General features: G+C 46.0%; 1 protein-coding gene across 1 annotated transcript in view; it reads right to left on the bottom strand.

Moving 5' to 3' along the window:
• LOC147889776 (uncharacterized) overlaps positions 1-22,044 on the bottom strand; it is a 254,000-nt gene that overhangs the window by 68,003 nt on the left and 163,953 nt on the right. The window contains exons 10-11 of the mRNA XM_087391512.1: positions 12,868-12,993; positions 10,348-10,421 (exon numbers count right to left, since the gene is read on the bottom strand). Of these exons, the coding sequence (XP_087247638.1) occupies positions 10,348-10,421; positions 12,868-12,993 (200 nt within the window). The remainder of the gene's footprint in view (positions 1-10,347; positions 10,422-12,867; positions 12,994-22,044) is intronic.

Below are 22,044 nucleotides of genomic sequence, written 5' to 3'. Positions count from 1 at the left end.
GTACGAGATCCTATTATCTGTTGAGCACAGACGTTGTATTGTTTTCTTACATGGTATCAGAGCCTGGACTCTAGCAAGAAGATTTGGTAGTGTGTTTCTGTTTGCGAGCAGATTGTGAGGGATGGCCCAGCCCGCAAGACTGCAAATCCCACTGTTTGGCGAAAGCGGAAAGTTGGACGGCACTAACTATCCACTCTGGAAGTTCAAGATGAAGACCATCCTAAGCGCATACGCTTGCAATCCATAGTCCCATGGTCTCGCCTGAAACTGGCCTGCTGACCCTGTGCTCTGAGCCCTCTCATCTTTACGAGCAGGCTGACCGACGCATCCAATACAGCTGCATAGATCTTGGACATCACATGTCCAATCATGATAGTCTTGTAGTTACTCAGGTCCATTGGGATCCCCTGCCTTGTGGATGGGGGTGATGGTGTTGAGATGATCCAGCAAACACGCCAGCTATTGAGCTCTGAATTTAAAATGACTGATTTGGGGCTCCTACACTATTGTTTGGGGATTGAGATCTGACAAGAACCGGGTAAAATCTTCATCTCTCAACAAAAGTATGCTCGAGAGATTCTGAAGGCATTTGGCAAGACTCAATGCAAGCATGTTCACACCCATGGAGGTGAATGCAAGGCTTTCTATAGAAGATGCCTCACTATTGGTCGACATCAAGAAGTTCAAAAGGTTGGTGGGAAGTCTAATTTTCCTTTGCAATACTAGGCCTAACATCAGTTTTGCAGTTGGTGTCTTAAGCAAGTTCTCGAATCAATCCCTGAGAGAGCCATAGGAATACAGGCGTGCGAGTTTTGAAGTACCTCAATGGAACTCTTGACTATAGCATCACTTATAGATCGAGAGATTCCTTGATTGGCTAATGCAACTCGTATTGGGCAAGGTGACGTTGACTTCAAAAAGTCAATTTCTAGATATTGCTTCTTCCTTGGATCTGGGATTTTTTCTTGGGTAAGCAAGAAGCAACCCATAGTGGCCCTCTCTTCTACAGAAGCAGAGTACAAGGCAGCTTGTTTCGTTGCATAAGAGGTAGTTTGGCTTTGAAGGATCTTGGCAGACATAGGAGTTCCAGTGAGAGAGCCTACATCACTAAGGTGCGACAACCAAAGTTGCATGGCCATCTCTAAGAACCATGTGTTTCATGCTTAGACAAAGCACATCGAGATTCAGTACCACTATGTATGGGAGCTGATCCAGGATGAGATTGTTAATCTGGAGTACTGCTGCAATGAGAAGAACTATGTTGACATCTTTACCAGAGCTTTTGGGAAGGAACATCCTATTCAGCATCTTCATGAGCTTGGCATTGGGCCAACCTAGTTCACCTTCGGGTGGACATTGAGAGGGGGTGTTGGTATATGTGCAATGCCCACCCTTCATATTTAACCACCAATGTTCCATAGTGGCCTTTTGTAAGGCCCCCGTTATGAGGAGAAGCCATGGCGTGAGCACTACACATTGGTAGGATCCTAGTTTTGACACAAGATGAGGTCTCATGCTGACCCTTTGATGGTTAGAAGATGGTAGAACGAACAACGTTCTCCTCGTGGGTTCAGGGGCAATGTCCCCAATCCCGAGGATCTGGAGGCAACGCCCCCAACAGGGGTTTGGGAGTAGTGCCCCCGATGGGAGTGTGGAGGCAACGCCCCCAGCGGCAGGGTCTAAGATGATATGCCCTCCGTTGCATGTGTGCGAGCATTCGCGTGTGAATTTGCTTACGCGTGCGTGATCGATGGTCGGTGGTCAATGGTCTTTGGCCGGTGGCGAAATTCAAGCAAACATGTGCCACCGTCCTCACACTTAGTCACACAATGTGCTAAGTCAATATGCATGTGCCACCGCCAGCCCACCAATGTGGTGGAAGTAGTCTACTACGAAGAGCTATATAAGGAGGCCACTTCTCAAGCCTCAACATCGAATGCCAATACCCCTACGTCAAGTCTTTCTCCATCCAGAGTCTGTCTAGATCGCCATCGAAGCTCTACTGGAGAGCGCGCGGGTGGACAACACCATCGGTTATATTTGATACGAAATTTTTATTATGCTCTATTGTGTCTATTCTTTGGTTACTGTACTATCATCGTTGTCAAACGATCTCTCCGCTACATCGTATTTCTATACATAGTTCCCTCTAGAGCTCAGTCATGGGTTAGTGGAGTAGTGGAGGAAGTTACAACTGTCATGGGTTGTGGGACATCTTGGAGAGTGTGCACTTGTAACTTTTGGGGGTATCTTCTTGGGACATGTATCTTTCCCGAGAGCTGGCTCCTTCTTCCAGCAAGCAAGCAATGCAATGGTTCTTTCCCCTTCTCCTCCCTCTGCCATATCTCAATGTTTTCTCGATGTTGTAGCAAGCCTACAATAGGTACCATGGATGTGTGCAAAGAGTGTGGTTGAGCTCTTGAGCTCCACATCCTTTTGAAGCTAGCAACTCGAGAATATACAAGTTCTTACAGGCAACGGAAGGAGTCGAGGATTGGCTTGGATAGCCATCACGATTGAAAGTTGAAGGCCAACTATAACAAACTGAAGATCCATCTTGAAAGAAAGAAATGTGATGAAGGGTTGGGCCGAGAGCGGAGAGAGGCAGGGGGGAAGGGGCTGAAAGGGGAGAGAGGAAGGAAGGGAGGGGATGAGAGGGAGAAAGAGGAGGGGAGGGTCTGAGAGGGAGAGGGAGAAGGAAGGGGGGGGGGGCAGCAGCAGGGGGAGGGAGAGGACGGGGCCGGCAGCAGGGGAGTAAGGGAGGGGCAGGGACAGTGAGGGAGAAGGGAGCCAGACAAGGAAGGGGGAGGGGGAGGAGAGGCGGTGGGAAAGAGAGAGAAGAGGAGAGGCTAAAGAGGGGCAGAGGGAGGGGCGGAGAGGCACAGCAAGGGGGAGGAGAGGGAGGCAGGGGCAGGGGTAGGGACCAGCATGGAGGGAGGCGGGGGGAAGATGTTCACAACTTTTTTTAAAAATAAAAATAAAAAGAGACTTCTATTAAGTAAGAAAGAAACCCACTAGAGCAAGCTCTGTGCGGAAATACACCATGCTAAGCTTGTAATAAAAACACCTCAGAGGAATGAGATAGAAAGAAACCAAGGCTGAGGCTGAAAATGCCATCTCAACCCTGTAGAAGTCTCAGCAAAGAAGGGAGAGTCTCTCCAATCTCTGAGAAAAGTAACTCTCCTGGAGGAGGCTGCTTGAGATGATCCTTGCATGGTCGCCCAAATGGCCATCAGAGTGTGTATCGTATCTGTCCAAGTACTGGCCAAGATCTGAGAAGGGTGAACCTGAGAACCCTCCAAAGCCTCAGTGCATCTGGCTCTCCAAATGTGCCATGCTGCAATGCTAGCTAGGATCTCCCATGGAGAGTCGACCGAGGAGTGAGCAGCCCTGAAAAGAGTGGCCGGAACATCCTCTAGAGAGCACGACTCCACAAGGTGTCATCGGATGTGAAGAGCCCAAGAGGAGTCAAGTCTCTCAAAAAATACCTGGGGCCCTGAAAGAGTAAGCCAAGCCACTGATCCCCAGGTCATATAGAAAGGTAGGCGAACAAAAGTGCTGAAAAGTCTTGCAATCCCCTTCCATATGATTCTCGCCTGTCTGCAATCCCATAGGCAGTGCTGTATTGTCTCCAAAGCAGAAAGGCAGCGAGGGCAAGAAGGGTCAGCTCTGAACTTGGATCTCCATGGTTCACTGCTATCCCAGCATGAATAGAAAGGCCAAAGAAGAGAGTGATTTTTCTATTCCGGTGGGATTTCCAGAGCCTCTCCCAAAAAATTCTCTGCGAGTCACCAAAAATCTGAAAGTTCTCCCAATGAGGAGCTCTGGTAGGCTTCCAACCCCTAGAGCTGAGCTGGAATTTCCTGCATTACTGAACATGTAATGAAAGAAGGGGATGCCCTTCTCTCGGTGCCCTTCATCTATCCATTCCCATTCCCCAAGGTCCCACTGCAAAACTTAATTGGGACACCTCCATAGAGCCACAGCCTCTATGAGACAAGGGCGAGGAGAAGCGGGTCAGGATCCAAGTACCACTGTGAAAGAGAGCCATGCTCCATGAAGCCCACTATCCTGACTGGCTGAAACGGTACCTCCAACAAGATATCGTCTATGGATCTGGACAGCCTACCCCCCGAAGTTACATCAAATACTAAGGCATCCTCATGTGGGTCAAGAAAAGCAATCACCTGTAAAGGAACTCCCAATATGGAAAATGCCCCCATTTAGGTGGAGCAAGTAATAGGCATGTCATCTGTGTCCACCCAATCCAAGGGCAAGGCTGCATAAATCTGTTGGACTCTCCCTGCACTCCCTCTGAGATTAAGAACCATCTGGGCCTGTTGGTCTGCAGGAACCTTCCTGAAGTCTTTCCATGCTCCCACTGTAGATGCAGGGCCCCTCCCCATCTTGGCCACTGCATGTAAGGAGAAGCTCCAAGTGGTCTGCCAAGCTCATCCAAAATCCTGTCATTCCACATGATGGGCTACCTTTCAATCTCTTCACGGGTGGATGGGGGAATCCTGCGAAGAGTACTCCTGAAGCTGGCCCATGCTTTTAGGATAGCAACCATAAGAGGGGAAGAGGGAGACCTGAGGTGGGCTGTGGTGAAAACCCATCTAGTACTGTGTGTCCAATCCTCTCCTGAAGTGGGCGTGCGAGACTGTATGCATTTGATAAAAAAATCCTTCCAAGGTTCTTGTCCTGGCATAAGCCCTCTCACAACGAACTTGCAGAAGCTCTGCACTGTAAATCTTGGTCGATGATATTCAAACCCCCTTCTCTTGTAGGAAGAATCAAGGTCTCCCAAGCAACCCTGGCTGTAACATCAGTTGTGCCATCTAGACCACTCCATAAAAAGTTTCGTACAGGCCTCTTAAGCTAAGTGATACAATCCCTAGAGTGGCACCAACAAGAGCATACAAACCATGCCGTGGCTAGAAGAACCTGGTTAACCACCACCACCCTAGAGGCCAAGTCAAGTTTGGCTGAGCTCCAGAAAAGGAGCTTTCTTCTGATGCTTTCCAACACCGGAGCAAACTGTTGTGAGGGAGAGATGCCCACCCCAACCTGGCAGCCCAAATATCTGACGGAGAAGCCCCTCTGTACCCAAGTGAAGCCAATATCATTACCCCAATCTGAGGTGTCATCCTCGCAAATCTAAAACCCACTGGATTTATGCCAATTAATGTGTGCACCTGCAGCCATGCAAAACAAATCCAAGGCTGTCCGGAAGGAAGTGAGTGTCCTGGGAGAGGCATCCAAAAAAACAGCCGTGTCATCTGCCAACTCACTATCCAGGAGCTCTTCTTCCCGGCGGATAGGAAGCCTCATCCCATAAATATCAGCTTGAGATCTAATGTAGATACTCATAGCTTCCACCACAAACAGAAAAAGAAACAGGGCAAGAGGACATCCCTAGTGGAGGATCTGGAAATCTGAAACCTGTCCCCTTTTACCCCCCCAATGAGCAACTGGCTATGGGCTAATCTCTAGAGAGAGGATACTCCTCTAATCCATGCATCTGAAAAACCAAAGCGAGATAGAGTACCCTCTAAAAAATCCGAGTCTACTTTGTCATAAGCTTTCTCAAAGTCCAAGAGTAGAATGGCCAATCTCTGGCAGCTCTGCATGGCCCATTTTGAGGCCTCCCAAAATGAGAAAATATTATCAAAATAACTTCTGCCATGCACAAACCTTGTCTGCATGTCATGAATCAAACCTGGAAGAAAAACCTGTAGCCGCAGACTGATGGCTTTTGCCAGAATCTGGTAAAAAGTGCCCAAAAGAGTGATGGAGACACAAGATTCCTATTACCCCCCTTTGGGATGAGATGAATGAGACCATCTGTAAGTGAGTCCGGCATCTCACCAAAGTCCCACACGCCCTGCAGGGCTGATGTAATGTGATCACAAATCAACTCCCAAAAAGTAATAAAAAAGGAGGGGGTAAGTCCATCTGAACCTGGCCACTTGCCCTTGTGAAGGGCAAGTAATGCAGTCTTGAATTCTGCATTGGTGAAAGGTGCATCCAGAGAAACATACATCTCATCCTTCACCAATACACGGATACACTGCCAAATAACCGCTCTGGCATCATCAATGGCCTGTGGGCCTGGATCTGCAGTAAGAAGGGATGCAAAAAAATCTGCAGCTACACGCATGACAGCATCAGGATCTGACTGTAACACCCCGTCTCAGTCAACAAGCTGTGAAACACTATCTCTACTATGTCTAGGTCCATTAGTAGAGAAAAAGTGTTTGTTGACCCTGCTACCCATCTGAATCCAAAAGGATTCCCGAGCATGAAAGGCATACTTTGCTCTCTGATCCAACAATGTCTGCAAATGAGCCCTTGCTGCAGCAAGGCGCTCCTGAATCCAAGCATCTGTGGGACTCTTCTACTATTCCCTCTGAAGGGACGCTAACTGCTAGCGTATACCAATCTCACATCTGAGAATCTCACGTCTCCTAGAATCAGCGACTGAATGATAATAGTCACTAATTCCGGATAAGGCTGCAGCTACCTGAGATCGATGGACAGCTCCACTCTGTATGTGAGAAACCCAAATCTGTAAAATATCCTCCGTGAGGCTCTCCTCTGCATAAAAAGCATCCGGAATCCTGACACTGGAAGAGCGTCCTCTCCGATGAGGCTGAAGAATCTGCAACACCACTGGAAAATGATCTGAGGTGGAAACCCTAGTAGAAATGCATACAGATCCTCCTCTGTCAAGTGCCCAATCGTCTACATAAAATCTGTCAATCCGTGCATGAATGGGCATGTGTATTCTCCTGTTTGACCAAGAGTACAGGAGTGACTGTGGCATAATATGAAAGGCATCATCCAACCAAGTGTCTCTACCACTGAACTGAAAGAGAAAGACATCCTAGGCTGCCCTCTCCAAAGAATGAATTCCACCCTGTCTGCCTCCCTTTTTGTCTGAAGGCAACTCAACCATGTTGAAGTCGCCACCAATGATCCAAGAATGTGCAATGGTGGCCCAAGAGAGTAACTCCTTCCAAAAGGAGATCCGCTCCCCTCTGTTGTTGGGAGCATAAAGATTGAGAACACCAATCTTACGCCCTCCAATCAAAATAATGATCCATTGAGCTCTAGAAGGGGAGATAATACCATGAGCAGCAACCAAGGGGAGAATAGAAAGAGAGATTGAAATGCAAGTACCTCCCCTTGTGCCCATAGCAGGCGACCAGAAGGTATGTCCTGAAAGCAGTTTGCCAGACTTAGAGCAATCACTGGCATCCAGCTTGTGTTCCTGGATAAAAAGGATATCAATAGCACCTCTACTGACGCCTGGATGAAGTTGGTTCTAGATCAACTGCCTACGGCGACGGTGTGGAACTCCGCCTAGGCCCTGTATGTTCCAGCTGACTATCCTCATCGACAGAAGAATGCTGGATGGAAAGGCTTACCCGACCTAGTAGAGGAGACCAGCTTCGGGACGAAACACTCCTGCTGAGGGCAGAAAACTAAACAGGTAAAAGGATCCCCACACCTGTTGAAGGGGAGGCCCTGTCAGAAGGAATCCCAATGACCGGGACCCCTAAGGTGGAGGGCACAAACTCATCATCCATGAAAGTCGCCGAATCTGCCAGCGCCGAAAAAGAATTCCTGATAAGCAAGTTTGGCCGAGGAGTGCAAAGAAGACCTGCACTCGTGGAAGATGGAGGAGAAGGACCTGTCAGGCCTCTATCAGCAGAACTGGAGCTGGGGGTTGAGGAGGTCTGTGGCTGGGGTGAAGAGGAATCAGGAGCCCTCATTTGCGCATGCACTTTCTCGGTTGTCCTGACTGTGGCAGGGACAGTCTGCGGGGAAGAAGTACTTGTAGTCCCCTCGTGGTCAGAAACTAAGGGGTCAGAGACCAAAGTGACTGGGGCTCATGGATCTAAGGGCCCCTCCTGATGTGGAACTGTAGTGTCTGGGCTGCAACAACATCCACCTCTGGAGTCTGGAAGGCGTCTGTCTGAACAGGATCAAAAGTCTCCTCCTGAGGTAAGGGAGCCGCTCTGATAGCTCTCCATCGTGGTACTGGGTGTGTTGCAGGCATTGGGTGCCCTACTGCCCCTGGTGGTCCTGGGGTGCGTGAAGCAGGGCGCCCTGTTGCTCTTAGTGGCCCTGGAGTGCGTGGTACAAGGTGCTGGGGAGGTGCAGTCGTGGTAGTACATGAAGGAGCCGCACCAGAAGACCTCTTGGGTCTTTTTCTCTTCCTTGGGCATTCTCTAGAAAGTGCCCAAGGGTCCTACAAAACCTGCACTGGTCCTGTCTACCTGAAATCTCGACTCTCTGTCGAAAGAGAGAGCCGTCTGGACGCTGAAGCATAATGTGGTCATCTGAGATGTTAGGGTAAGAGATAATGATCCTAACACGAGGCACCCCATCTGCACTGACTGCCTCTGTTGAGGAAGAAGGCATGCCAGGAAGGGAGGGGATCTCCGTGACCACTCCGAATGTGGCTCGGATAGTGGCAAGCAGTCGATGGGACCTGAGGAAGACCAGGAAACCTAATGAACAGTGATGTGACTTGCCTGTCCTCCTCGATCGGATCGAAGCCCAAGGTGTAGGGCAAAAGAAAGATCCTCCTCGAACCCAAAGCCATGGGATTAGCTTTGAGAACAAGGGCTGTGGACTCGTGGGAGTCGAAAACCACTTGGAAGAATCTACGTCCCAAAAGTCGAATATCCCTAAGGTGAGGGGCAAGGTGATGTGGAGCCCTCTAATTCCACATCTTTCTTGAGCTACTGCAACTCGTCTTCTAAAAAAATGACGGTTCTCGCGGCCGGTGGAGGTGGACGGAGATTGGCTGAATGGGGATCCATTCGCCAATCGATGTGAAAAGGCCGATTCCAACACTGAAAAAGCTCCATCCGTGAAACTACTGCCTAGGACGCCCTGAACACGGGCGCAGGAAGAAGGAGAAAGAGAGGGTAGGCGAGAGGGGAAGGGAAGGGAAAGAGAGGGGCAGGAAGAAGGAGAAAGAGAGGGGAGGAGAGAGGGGAGACGGAGGTAGGCTGAGGGGGAGGCGTGGGAAGTTGAGTTAGGAAGGAAGGGGGCGGGGAGGGAGAGGGAGGAGGTTCTTTTTTTTTTTTTTTTTAATAAACTCTTTCCCCCCCCCCCTGGGGGGGTCACCTTGGGGGGGGGAGCGTGGGGGAGGGAGGGGGGCAGGGGAGGAGAAGGGGGCGGGGGGGCTGGCGGGGGAGAGGGAGGGCAGAGGAGAAAGGGGCAGCGGGGAGGGGGAGAGCAGCGGGGGGGAAGAGGGAGGGTGAGGGAGGGGAGCGGGGGAGGAGAAGGGGGCGGGGGGGCTGGCGGGGGAGAGGGAGGGCGGAGGAGAAGGGGGCAGCGGGGAGGGGGGCAGCGGGGGAGGGGGGAGGAGAAAGGGGCAGCGGGGAGGGGGGCAGCGGGGGGGGGGGGGGGGCTGGCGAGGGAGAGGGATGACGGGGGAGGGGATGGGGGAGGAGAAGGGGGGTGGGGAGGCTGACGGATGAGGGAGAGGTTGGGCGGGGAGGGAGAGGTAGGGGGATAGGGAGGGCGGGGAGGAGGAAGGGGAGAGGGAGGGTGAGGGAGGAGGGAGAGGGGGCTGGCGAGGGGGGAGGGAGAGGAGGAGCAGCGAGGGGGGGGGCAGCGAGGGAGAGGGAGAGGGGGCTGGCTGAGAGAGGGAGAGGGGGGGGCAGTAGCTCACGGGGAGGAGCAGCAGCTCAACATTCCATTTTGCAGCTCACAGTCTGGTGAACCATCATGGAGAACAATTTTAAATTTGCCACCATGTTCACAACTTTGAATATGAGATGCTGCAAGATTTCCTTGGAGTGATGACTTGTCTATACTCAATTTGGAAAGCAAACTACCATCTTAGCAAAGGTGTATTGTGAATGTAAAATGGAATATCATGAATGTGAGAAGAGGAAAAACCAATTTCCAAATCTTTTACATCGACTCAAATAAGACATTTGATTTATAAGTCTGAACATAACCTATCACTTACCCCATGCACGATTGTCCATAATGTCAATTTAATAGTAATCCCTGAGAGGGAGACACTTCACTGTTCAAGATCGTAATTATACTTGATACAATCCTGTTTTTAACCTAAATGCAGCAGGATCCAGTATCTCTCCTATTTCTCAATAAATACTTACCATGATTCTTTTTGGATCCATAAAATAATCGTCTATGATTACAATATGCTATTAATTTATTGGCATGCTAGTAAGTTGGTTTCTGATAAATAAAAGCCTTGCGACATGAACAGATTAATTATGAAAAGTCAAGGGACTTCCAAACTCCAGCCTCCTTCAGCCAACTGCAACAGTTCCTACTGGAAAAAACACTTACCATACGTGTTGGGTTAAAATTGGAGTTTGTCTGTTGCAGCTTTTGTGCATATGTTCAAGCAGCTTTGCAGATACCTGACACACACAAGGGAGTAAACCTGAATAGTATCAAGCTTGATCTGCCTTCTAGTAGCTCAGATCATGATATCAAAAAAATCAAACTCAATGATAAATAGTTGCAGAGATATTATCCTTTTAATACCAAGATAAGAACAAAAGTTTAGCCTACCTTGGCATGGAATGTGTTAGGCAGCTTCTTGACTAAGACTGGATTTCTCTTGCTGCACCTTTCACCAATGCAAAAACCGGGATGCTTTACTTACCTTGCATGTGCCCTGGTTCAGATGGATTGACCCTGTGCATTTTTATCTCCATTTCAGATGATATTGGTGATCATGTCATATCAGCTCTCTAACACAATTGGGACTCTATTATTATGCTTTCTTCACTTTCTGAGAGTCTCATTCATCTCATTCCTGAGGGAGGGCCTTGATCTGAGGCTGATCACTTGACTGAGCACATTATAAAATGTTGGCAAGGCAATCAGCCTTTAAATGCAACCCTTCGTTCTAGAGTCAATTCAGGATTTGTGCATGGCAGAAGCATATTTGATTCACTCTTTTTAGGAGCCCTCCAAGTGGCCAACAATACAGCCAAGACATTGCTAGCATTCTTCCAGGTCTTGCGAAAGACCTATGATAGAGTAGATTGGGGTTGGTAAGAGGGTACCCTACTACATTTTGGCATCTTTGATTCCTGGATTAGAGGGGTGTCATCACTCTACAAATCAGCCCACAGTCAGGTTCTCATTACAAGTGCAAGGGGGAACACATTTCAGATTTCTAGATCAGTTCGGCAAGGATTCCCGCTTGCTCCTCTTTAGTACTTACTTGTGGCAGACAATGAGTCATTTTCTTAGTTTACAAACATACATTTTTGGCCCGGGAGTCCCCGTCAAGCAGAATGAGGAGCTGCTAGACAGTGAGCTTGCTGATGATATTGCAGTTTATTTAGGATGCCTCACCTCAAACTCTTACTTCCATGAGTTCCTTGGACATCTTATTTTTTTCCAGAAAATAAAATCCAATGAAACCTGAGGTCAGTGATGAGCCATCTCTGGATTAGGGAGCTGATATTGAATTTACTTGGGTTCAGCTAGGTACTTCGGTCAGGTACTCGGGCTGTCACATTGGCATTGATATCTCCTCCAGACTCCACAATCAGAGAGTCCATGTTGTGGACTAAGAACTTTGCCTTCACTCCAATCGTGCTCTTAATCCAAACGAACAAGCCTCCTGGGATCATGTCCTTTCGGATCTTCATCTCCTAGAGTCTCCTAGTCATGCGGGCTTGTGGGATTGTGTCAAAGGCCTTTCAAAAGTCTACAAAGCAAGCATAGATTACTAGGATCTTGGTCTCGCCTCCTTGATGAAAGCTTGTAGGGTGAATATATGGTCAAGAGTGGAATGCTGCCTCCGAAAACCAGCAGGTCCCAAAGCTTGCTGCCTGTGTGCCTCCATGTAAGAGTTGATCTTTTTCTCTAGTACCAATCCATAGATCTTGGCAGCGTGTTGCCAATCATGAGGGTGTGGTAGTTTCCCGTGTCCGTGCTACCCTGCTTTGGGTATCGTGGTTCTGCAAGCAGGGGGGAAGCCCCCTCTCACCGACACTCTTTGGGCTCTACATTGACGAGATCACGGTTTCATTGATCGCCTGGGAGGGGAGGGATCCTAATACACATAGTATTGTTTGTAGATGACATAGTCCTGATTTCCTCTTCAATAACAAGCCTATAGAGACACCTAGAGGCCCTAGAGGTGTTTTCCAGAGAGAGACCTGACAGTCAACCTTGGCAAGATCAAAGATCTTTAACACCTCATGGTGGGACGTACTTCATCGACACAACTACACTTACTGAGGGGAGCCAATTGAGATCGTACAGCCATACACCTATCAAGGGTAGTCTTTTCAAGGCCAATTTTCACGATGACTTATGCAACTAGTGAAGGACAAATTGATGTAATGGGGTGTACCAAGGGGTACAAGGGTTGTGTGTTGGTTAGTGTGACCAGGTTTAGTTGTAGAAGGTGTTGGAATATGAAGCCAAAGTGAGTCTAAAATGAGTGTTCTAGGTGGTCTTTCCCATGAAAGAGACTTCTATGAAGTATGAAAAAAACCCGCGTGAGCAAGCTCGATGTGAATATACATCATGCTAGGATTTGAGAAAAAACACTCTAGAAGAGTAAATAAAAAACTCAAAAAGAGCTGGAGAGTGAACTCAACATAATTGCAACAGCCACTAGAAACATAAAGAAGTGGCATGTTTATCCTTAGACTCTTTCAGCGTTCCTTTACCCCATGCTATGCATGATGTACTTGTTCCTTGAGTTCTTTTCTCTTGGACAATTTTTCATATTCAATAGAATTCTTTTTTAGGAAAAGAAATAAAGGAGCTGCATGCAGCAAAGAATATAAATTCGAATATGTCAACTAAAAAATGTCTAACAGTAATATTCCATACCTCTGCACTGAAAGGAGGGCAAGATCGGCATCGCTCTTGACGAAGAGCTCGAGCTAAGAGCTTGTCATTAAGGCTTTGTTGTAAATCTTTCCTTAGACTTAAAAACTGCCTCGTCCATTCAAAAACCTTAGGTCACAAAAATGTGATCTTATGAATCGATGCATGCTTTTCTGGTCATTCATAAATTTTCCAAATAAAATAAAGAGTAGAAAAGGTGTACAAGGGCGATGGACAACACAACAATACAAAATTCAAAGAATACTTTCCATCCAAGGAAGTCCACCAATGGAAAATTTAGGTGGTTGGCTTATCCCACCCTAAGTACTGTTGTTCATCTTTAAACAGATCATTATTCTATAATACTAGTAAGTTACAAATTGTAGCTGACCTAGATTCATCATTTTGCCTCAAGTAAGGTATGTAATTGTCTAACCATTATGCTTACCAAAACCATCTCAAGCATAGGGGTGGGGGGGCGGGGGGACCATGTATGTATGAGTAGAAGAATTTGGTTGTGTATTGCAAGGCCACTATGAGCATTCCAATTCACACTACATTCCCACCTGTTAGAATCTTAATTTAAACTTTTAGGCTTCCTATAACATTTTATGATAGCTGAATAGGAACCACCCTATTTCATATTTGGTTGTCAAAGAGAATCATGCTTATGAAGTAATAACACAAAAAGATAAATTGAACATCACACCTGGCTCTAGTGTGAAAACCTTGCCCTTGTTCCACACCTCTGAACCAAGGTGGTTCATACAATATAGGGTAAGTTTACACAAAACCACAGTCTTAAATTGCCATCCTAGTTACAACAATATAGATTGCAAATATTTCCAGGCTTCTTTTCCATTGCACTAAAGTGATCTAAACCGTTCATTCTTGTATGCTTCAGAAGAGGGGGGTGACTGCAGGACCAAGTGGGCAAAAAAATAGGGGTGTCCTGGTTGACCCCTTTAGTGCAAAGCAGCTCATCATGCCCTAAGAACATTGGGAAATCTCGATTATCATCAACTTGAGCTAGATAGTTTGAAGTAGAGATGAAAGAGGGCAAATCTAGATGACATTGTACTAGATGCATAGAGTAGAAAGCAATTAAAATCTATGCTAAATCAAATACTCAAAGCTAAATCATGAAAGCAAAAAGAGGAGACACTACTTAATCTAACACTTAGAAAGGCTCAGCCAATGCCTACTCCAGAATAGACAACTCACATTGATAATAGATCAAAATTAGTGCATCATTAATCTTGATAATAGATCAAGATTACTGCATCAAGATTAATTGACAAACAAGTCTCCCAAACAAAAGTAGCTATAACAACATCTAGATTGAAGACATCAGCAACAAGAAGAACATTATGCAAACATCAAACACAAATCCTAACACTCATGAACCTAAACATCAAACACAAATCCTAACACCCAAAAACCTAAACATCCATAAACAACTAGTGTGCTTTCACACACAAGCTGTATGCACTAAGGAAAGTGCTATTACAATCTTCATCTTCTAGAAGCCATTATCTCTGTCCTCCGGATCTTGTTCTGTCACACTCGCACAGATATTCCTTTGTCTTCAGCCATGACACTATCCTTGCCATTCTTCTTCTTAAGACCAAAATTTTCTCTATGTCCAGTCTTGATGCTTGGCATGCCATGAATCCCCACTCACTGAATAGCACAGAGATCCTGGTACTGCATCAAAATGAAAGCTGTGTCCTTCAATCAGCCAGGCAACAATCCCCAAGTTAATTACTCAATGTGCATCGCAGTCATGAGATAATCTTGACTGTACACTTACGTGCCATCTCTCCTCATCTACGTAGCCACGGGCCCATGGGTATACCACCTCATGTGCTGCCATCCAAAGAAGTACATCCTTAGTATCTAGTGACTAGAACAATATAGTGCCCAAAATCGGAAGACGAAGTTTGCTATTGGAGCCAATGCCTTTATTGTCATGAGGAGGCTGGGATCTGTTGTCTCCCAATGCGCATAGTGTATGGAACGTCTAGCTATCACATTTTCTAGGCTAGAACCATTCTCCCGAATCCCATAATGTCCCAAAGAGGGCATCACTTGAGTCACCACTATGCATGGTGTTGGGTTAATTGTCGAGCAGCCCTCTGGTATTACAGAAACCAATTGAATCTTGCATAAAATTATAGTTGTTGCAGCCTGCTCTCTCTTTCTCAAACTCGTACACAACACATGCTCATTGTTTACGATAGAATCTCACATGGAAAACAAAATCATCTCATATAATTATGAGGAGGGACAAGCTCCAAAAACATAGACCACCGACTACAACTGCTCATGCTTACAGCCCTTGTCGCAGTTTACATGATATCGACTCAAGCAGACTCAACTACGGACTACCTATAGGCAGCTGCCCTACTCCAAACACTAGACACCCATGACAAGTCTGAAGGAGACAACTCTCATAAGAGTAGCTCACACACAAGCTCTCACACCTGGACAAAAGGAATGAGTGCGGAGATGATGCTGAAGTAGGAGCTTTCATAGCTCCAAGCTTGGAGTGAAGCCCTATGCAATAAGCTTGTCCAAAAGGTCTCTACTCTACATCTCAATAAGTCTCCCCTCAAAGTGAAGAAGAACCGTCATCTGGCCTTATGTCATGTGGGCCATTTGACCATGCCCATAAGACATTACAAATTAATTGCCGAAGACATCCCATGCATCCTGCATGAGAGCACTCCAGCAGGATGCAATGTATTAATCCATAGCCAATATGAGTGAGATGATAATATGATAATGTGCATGTCATTTTAATTGAGACCAAGTGGGAGGACCTGTAATATGAGCGCGATGATAATATGATAATACGAGCATGTCATTCTAATTGAGACCAAGCGTGAGGACCTGTAAACAGAAAGGAGGGGTTCAAGTCTAAGGATAACCTCTGAGACCAAGATTTTGTAGGAAATGCCGAGAAGAGTGATAGGCCTCCACTAAGAAATAAGGGTTTTGTCTCCCCCTTTGGGATTGAGATGAATAAGTCCCTTTGAGAGAAAGAAAGCATGATGCAGCCGTCCCAAACCTCCTTAAAGGCGAGAGTGATAGTAGCCCCTATGGAAGTGTAGGAGCAATGCCATCATGGCTCGGGTACTTGCCTTTTGGCAAAATAGTGTTCCCCTGAGCTCCCGAGTCGGGAGAATCCAAAATATGTCCTCTGTGTGTTGTAACCAAGCTAGGCATGTCCTTTTAAACTCTGCATTGAGGTCTATATCTAGGGGATCCATCTGTACAACCCCAAGAGAATATTGTAGCTATTTGATGCCCTCTCTACCATGTCTCTGTCCCAAAATGCAGAAGAAGTGCTTTGTATCTTTCCCCAATCTGAGTCCAAAAGACCTCTTGATTTAATGTTGCTTTTCATGGTGCACTAGAGCCTGTCTTATCGAAAAAGTGTTTCTTTTTTTTTCTCTAAACAGCATCCAATCTACATCTCACTGTCTTCTCCTATCCAAGTACTGCCTCTCTCCTATCAAATGCTACCCAATAGCAGTGGTGATTGTTGAGATAAAGGCTATAGAAAGTCCTAAAGAGCCGTCTAGTGTTAGAACACTGGAAAATGAGGCTGTCCATACAAATCCCTTATATACGAGAAGTCCATCTAGCTAATTTCATCAATGATTTTGAAGCCAATTGCTCCAAAATACATTCCACCTGCTATGAATCAAAACACAATGAGGTGACAGAGATCGTCGACAAGTTAAAGGGAGAGAGAGTTATTGGAAGGAAAAGAATAAAGAACGCACATGGTAAGGAGGTCTGGTGCAGGAAAAAGAGACGTATAAAAGAACAGGGCATAAACATGAGCTCAATAATTGTCACGATGCAGCAATAAAACAATTTGCAAGCAGATGGGTTACGAAGAGATCAAGTATTCATAAGACATCAAGTCAATATATTAGGATTTTCAAAACTTGTCATGATGCAAGCATCATTGTGCTATCATAGATAAGAAAGTAGGAGTTACCAGAGTTTGGTTTCCTGTCAGCGTTTGTCTGAAGCCACTCAATGCATCCTGAGAATCCTGGAACAAGCAAGATTGACACATCTCAAAGCAATTGATAGAAGGAATCTATCTAGCATATATCACTAAAAAGAAACAAGTAGCAAATAAATATAGGATTCCATCTGGTTCAGAAAATACCATTTGTTCTACATTAGAGAACAATGAAAATTACTTCTTTTTTTATGACAATTATAATAACTCTTTCAATTTTTACTTATGCCGCAGAACATACAGATTTGGATCTATATGAGTGTTTATGAAGCCTTGGGACAGCAAAAACAGATGGATCTTCTGATACTACGCACAAGGTGCTTGCTTCAGCCCATGCCTTCCTGAGCTTGCATATCTTGTGCTCTTGTCCTTTCACCTCAAAACCTTGGGACTGATGTATATAGACCTCCTCTTTAAGATCTCCATTGAGAAAAGCGATCTTGACATCCATTTGGTACACTGACCAACCATAAAACGCAGCAAGAGAGATGACAGAACGAATGGTGGTCATCTTGGCCACTGGAGCAAAAGTCACCTCATAATCTATCCCCTCCTCTTGTGCATATCCCTTGGCAACCAAACAGGCTTTGTATTTCTCAACTGTGCTTCACCTTATAAATCCATTTCGTGCCAACCACATTTTTCCCAATGGGCGCATCAACCAAGTCCCATATGGCATTCTTCTCAATGGATTTAATCTCAGCTTAGCTTTTTGCCATGCCGGATTATGTTGAGCATCCTTGAAGCTCTGAGGCTCATTTTCAGCTTCCATCACTGAGGTCATCAAACAAAAATTGACATTTTTTTGATTTTTCTGAGTGCTGGCCCTGGTTTTCCCCAAAGTAGGCTGATCCTTAGCATCTTGAATGGTCAACCTTGCCCAACGTGGAATAGATTTCTCTGCTGTACCACTCGGGGCTGCATCAACATCTTTAGTGGCCTCACGACCTTATGTTTCCAAACATGAGGCTGTCTATTCTCAAGCCATCTGAACTATGAGAAGTAGAAGGGGAAGCATCAAGAGACTCCATTTCATCATCCTCAAACTGGATGATGTCCAAAGAGGTGTCATCGTATGGTAGCAAGTCTGCACTAGCAGGTTGCATGCACTCATTCTCAGCAAAGAGAACATCTCTGCTGATTATTACCTTCCTGGTAGCAGGATTATAAAGCCTAAATCCCCTGTTTTCAGTGCTATACCCCATGAAAATGCATTTGACACTCTTGTCATCGAGCTTTGTCCGATGTGCATCTGGAACCAAAGCATATGCCACTAATCCAAAAACTCTGAAATGACTAACCTTTGCTTAAAGCCATTCAAAGCCTCAAATGGAGTCACATTAATCAAAGCTTTGGTAGGGCATCTGGTCTGAATATAAGTGGCTGTCACCACTGCTTCTCCCCACAAAGAACTTTAGACTCTCTTGAATTTCAGCATGCATCTCGTCATCTCCATGAGAGTACGAGTCTTTCTCTCAGGTAATGGATTATGCTCTGGTGTGTAAGGGCATGTCAATGATGTTTAATCCCATGATGCTTCAAAAATCCTTGGAATGCATGTGACATGTACTCTCCCCCTCTATCTAAGTTGAGTGTGTTCCAATTCTAGAACTAGTTTGATTCTAAGTCATAACTTTGAACTCCTGAAACCAATAGAACACCTCAGATTTTTCCTTCATGAGAAAAAGCCATGTGAACCTGGAGAAGTCATCTATAAAGGTCACAAAGTACCTTGCTCCTCTATGCGTGGGAATAGTCATGGGGCCACCTACATCACTGTGCACTATCTGCAACACTCTGGTTGCCTTGACCCAATTCTTGCCTTGTTTACTGAATGGCAAGCGATGCAATTTGCCAAGTGCACACCCCTCACACACTTCATTTGCTGGGTTGCTGCAATTTCGGCATTCCCTGAGTCATGTTATTGTTGTACAAGTAGGACAATGCCCTGTGATGGACATGTCCAAACTTGGCATGCCATAAATCAGCCTGGGAAGTGTTTACTACAGCCAATACTTTCTGATCATAAGGTTGAGCATCAAGCTTGTATAAGCCTCTCTCATATGTGCCTATTGCTACAACCTCATATCCTTTCTTTGGATCCTTGATCCTACATTGGTTATCCTGAAATTTGACCAACATATGTTGATCATGGGCAATGTTTGAAATTGAAATTAGATTTTGCCTAAAATCTGGAACATACCAAACATCTCAGATATACTTAACTTTCCCATTATCAAGCTGAATGGGAATGTGCCGAACTCCGATGATGTCTTGAGAAGCATCATTGGCACATGTAACTTGTTTGCCATGAACAGATGTGATGCTCTCAAACCACTCCTGATGAGGAGTCATGTGCTTAGTAGCACCAATGTCGATATACCATGTATCACTTGCAGCAAGGGAAGCATCCATTGATTGATTTTCAGCATTCAAATCCCCCATGGCATCCATCTTCTTACTAAATGCAGCAAACACAAAATCGCTATCACTTTGGGCAAGATGAGCTTCACCATGTGCATCTGAAGCATGAGTTTCAGTGGGGGTAACAAAATTACTACTAGAGCTGTCCCTTTGCCTTTTCTTTTCATTGGTAATCCTTTTTTGACACTCTACGATGTAATTTCCTAGCTTCTTGCAAGAGTTTCATTTTCCCTTTTTTTGACTTTTGCTTGAACTACTTGCTTTTCCCTCCTTGGACTGAATTGTATGGCTGTGTTTTGGCTCAAATTTTTTGTGAAATTTGCACTTTCCAACCCATGGCAAGCGCTTTCTCACCCTAATGAGAGGCTTTGGCAAAATTTGAGCATCTTACCTCTTCCTGCAACAAAAGCCCAACTAACTCATCGAACGAGAGTGGGGCTGCCCTGAGAACAATGGTCAATGAAGTGACGAATGTGCCATATGAGGGCGCTAAGCTATTAAGAGTGATAGAGACGAGCTTCTTGTCTTCTATTTCCTCATCAATACTTGTGAGCTGATCACGTAGATCAGTGATCCTGGCAATATGATCAGTAATGGCTTGGCCTTCCTGCATCTCGAGATCCTCGAGCTGATTTGTCAAGGCAATGGCCCTTGCCTCATTCTTAACATGATACATGTTTGCCAATCTTTCCCATGCTGCCTTTGCATCCTTGCACGACTTGATAGTCGTCATAATGTGCCTCTTCACATTTGTGGCAATCAAAAACATCGCTTGGGCACTGTGGCAGTCAAACTTCTTCTGCTCCTCCGTCGATGCTATGGGACTAGCAGGGGGGGCTGTAGCAGTCCGTTGTCTGCCCGTAGTCTGACCCGAAGAAGCTGTGTTGGATGTAGATGAGCTTGCTGGCCTCACCTCATTCCCACTAACAATATCCCACAAGCCCTTACCAACCAAGATGTTCTTGAGCATGAATGTCCACAAGGCATAGTCTGGTCCATCCAGCTTGTCACCCTCGGACAAATTGCCAAAACTGTCGGAAAGAGTTGACATGATGCAAAATGGGATACCACAAGCTGCAAATGTACCTGCAAAAAGAATTGCAAGTCCCAAAAGTGCAACTGGCTACAAATGTGCCTACAAATCCCCAACAAATGCTTGCTAGAAATGCAAAGTACGACTGGCTACTCTGAAATGCCACTGATTGCGCAATGCAATCACTACAAAAATGGCATGCACCCTGTTGCAATCTGAAGTGCAATCCAAACTGAAAATGCACAACCCAAATCTGAGCTCAAAGACATCCACAACTGTAGAGTAACTGCAAATGCACCCAACAATGCAGAGTATCTGCAAATGCACCTGAGAGTGCGAGAGTATGGGCTGCCACCATGGAAGGGACAAGGCTAGGACCATGGCTCTGATACCACATGAAGGGACATGGCAAGGAGCAACGGAATGAAAAGAAAACCAAGATATTCTTGAGTGTAAACGGCCACAAAGCATAGTTGGGTCCATCCAATTTATCTGCCTCGGTCATGGTACCAAAATTCTCATTGAGAGACATGATTGCAAGCTCAAGAATAAATGCAAGTGTAGATAGCAAATGGACAACTAAAAGACCACTAACTGCTATGCAATAACTGCAATGGCATTCATTGATAGTGGCTGCTCTGAAATAGTAGTAAATCTACCCCAAAAATTCTGCTCAAACCTCAATCCCTTCCGGGATAAAAAATGCAATCAAGCACTATATTTCTTCCCCAAAATTCGTCCTCAACCACAGCCAAACACTGGCTCAAATGCAATGTACTTCTGCCCCAAAAAACAGCTTGAATCTCAGCCAAACAATGGCTTAGAATGCAATAGCGAACTCTTGCTCAATAGGCATCCAAAAGTGCATCAACTTACAGCCAACACTTGGCTTCAAGATCTGAGCAATGATTTGCACTCAATGTGTAACCCAAAACTGTCCCAAATGCACTGACACCTGTACAATGCAACTTGCAAGACACCTGTGCAATGCTATCTGCAAGAACCAACTGGGAGAGGCTGAGAATGAGCTCAAACAAAGATCAAGAGCTACAACAGAAGAAAGAGCTAAGCCAAGAAGCTGAATGCGGAGCCAGGAATGAAATGGCGATTTGGAGAGGCAATGGGCAAGCTGGAGAGACAATGGGCAGCCATGTCGAGATGTGCGACTAGCTAGCGTTGGTCTCGAGCTGCAAAGTCAAGGTGTGCGGGTGTGCGGATGGCGAGGCAACTCTCCGGGGATGTGGGTAGGCGAATGTACGGAAATCAGTCCATACTATTGTACAGACTGTACGGCAAGCAGTCCGTACTACTGTATGGGCTTTGAAAAACGGGCTGTATGGGTCTGTTGTATGGCAACAAGAGCTCGTGTTGATGGCAAAGCAAGCGGGAGCTGGTCCGGGAGCTGTACGGCCACCAATGTGCACCAAACGAGTGTGGGTGAGCTCAAGAGTAGCAGCTTGCAAGCAGAACTCACTTCTCCGTGACATAAGTGCAATAGGAGCACACGGGAGAGCGGGAAGCAAGTAGGCAGCAGGCTGAATCGACTAGCTCTGATACCACACGTAGGAACAAGAATGGAGAAGGATTGTAAACACAAGAGAACAAGGAGTGAACACAAAGTGAACTCCAACTCAAATGTTCAACCAAATGAAGTACAAGTACTTGGCATTTATATGGT

Source organism: Dipteris shenzhenensis, chromosome 20 (assembly GCF_047967505.1).
Source record: "Dipteris shenzhenensis isolate YYH24624 ecotype China chromosome 20, Dip_SZ_1.0, whole genome shotgun sequence".
Taxonomy (NCBI): Eukaryota; Viridiplantae; Streptophyta; class Polypodiopsida; order Gleicheniales; family Dipteridaceae; genus Dipteris; species Dipteris shenzhenensis.
This window is presented reverse-complemented; position numbering and strand designations above follow the sequence as displayed.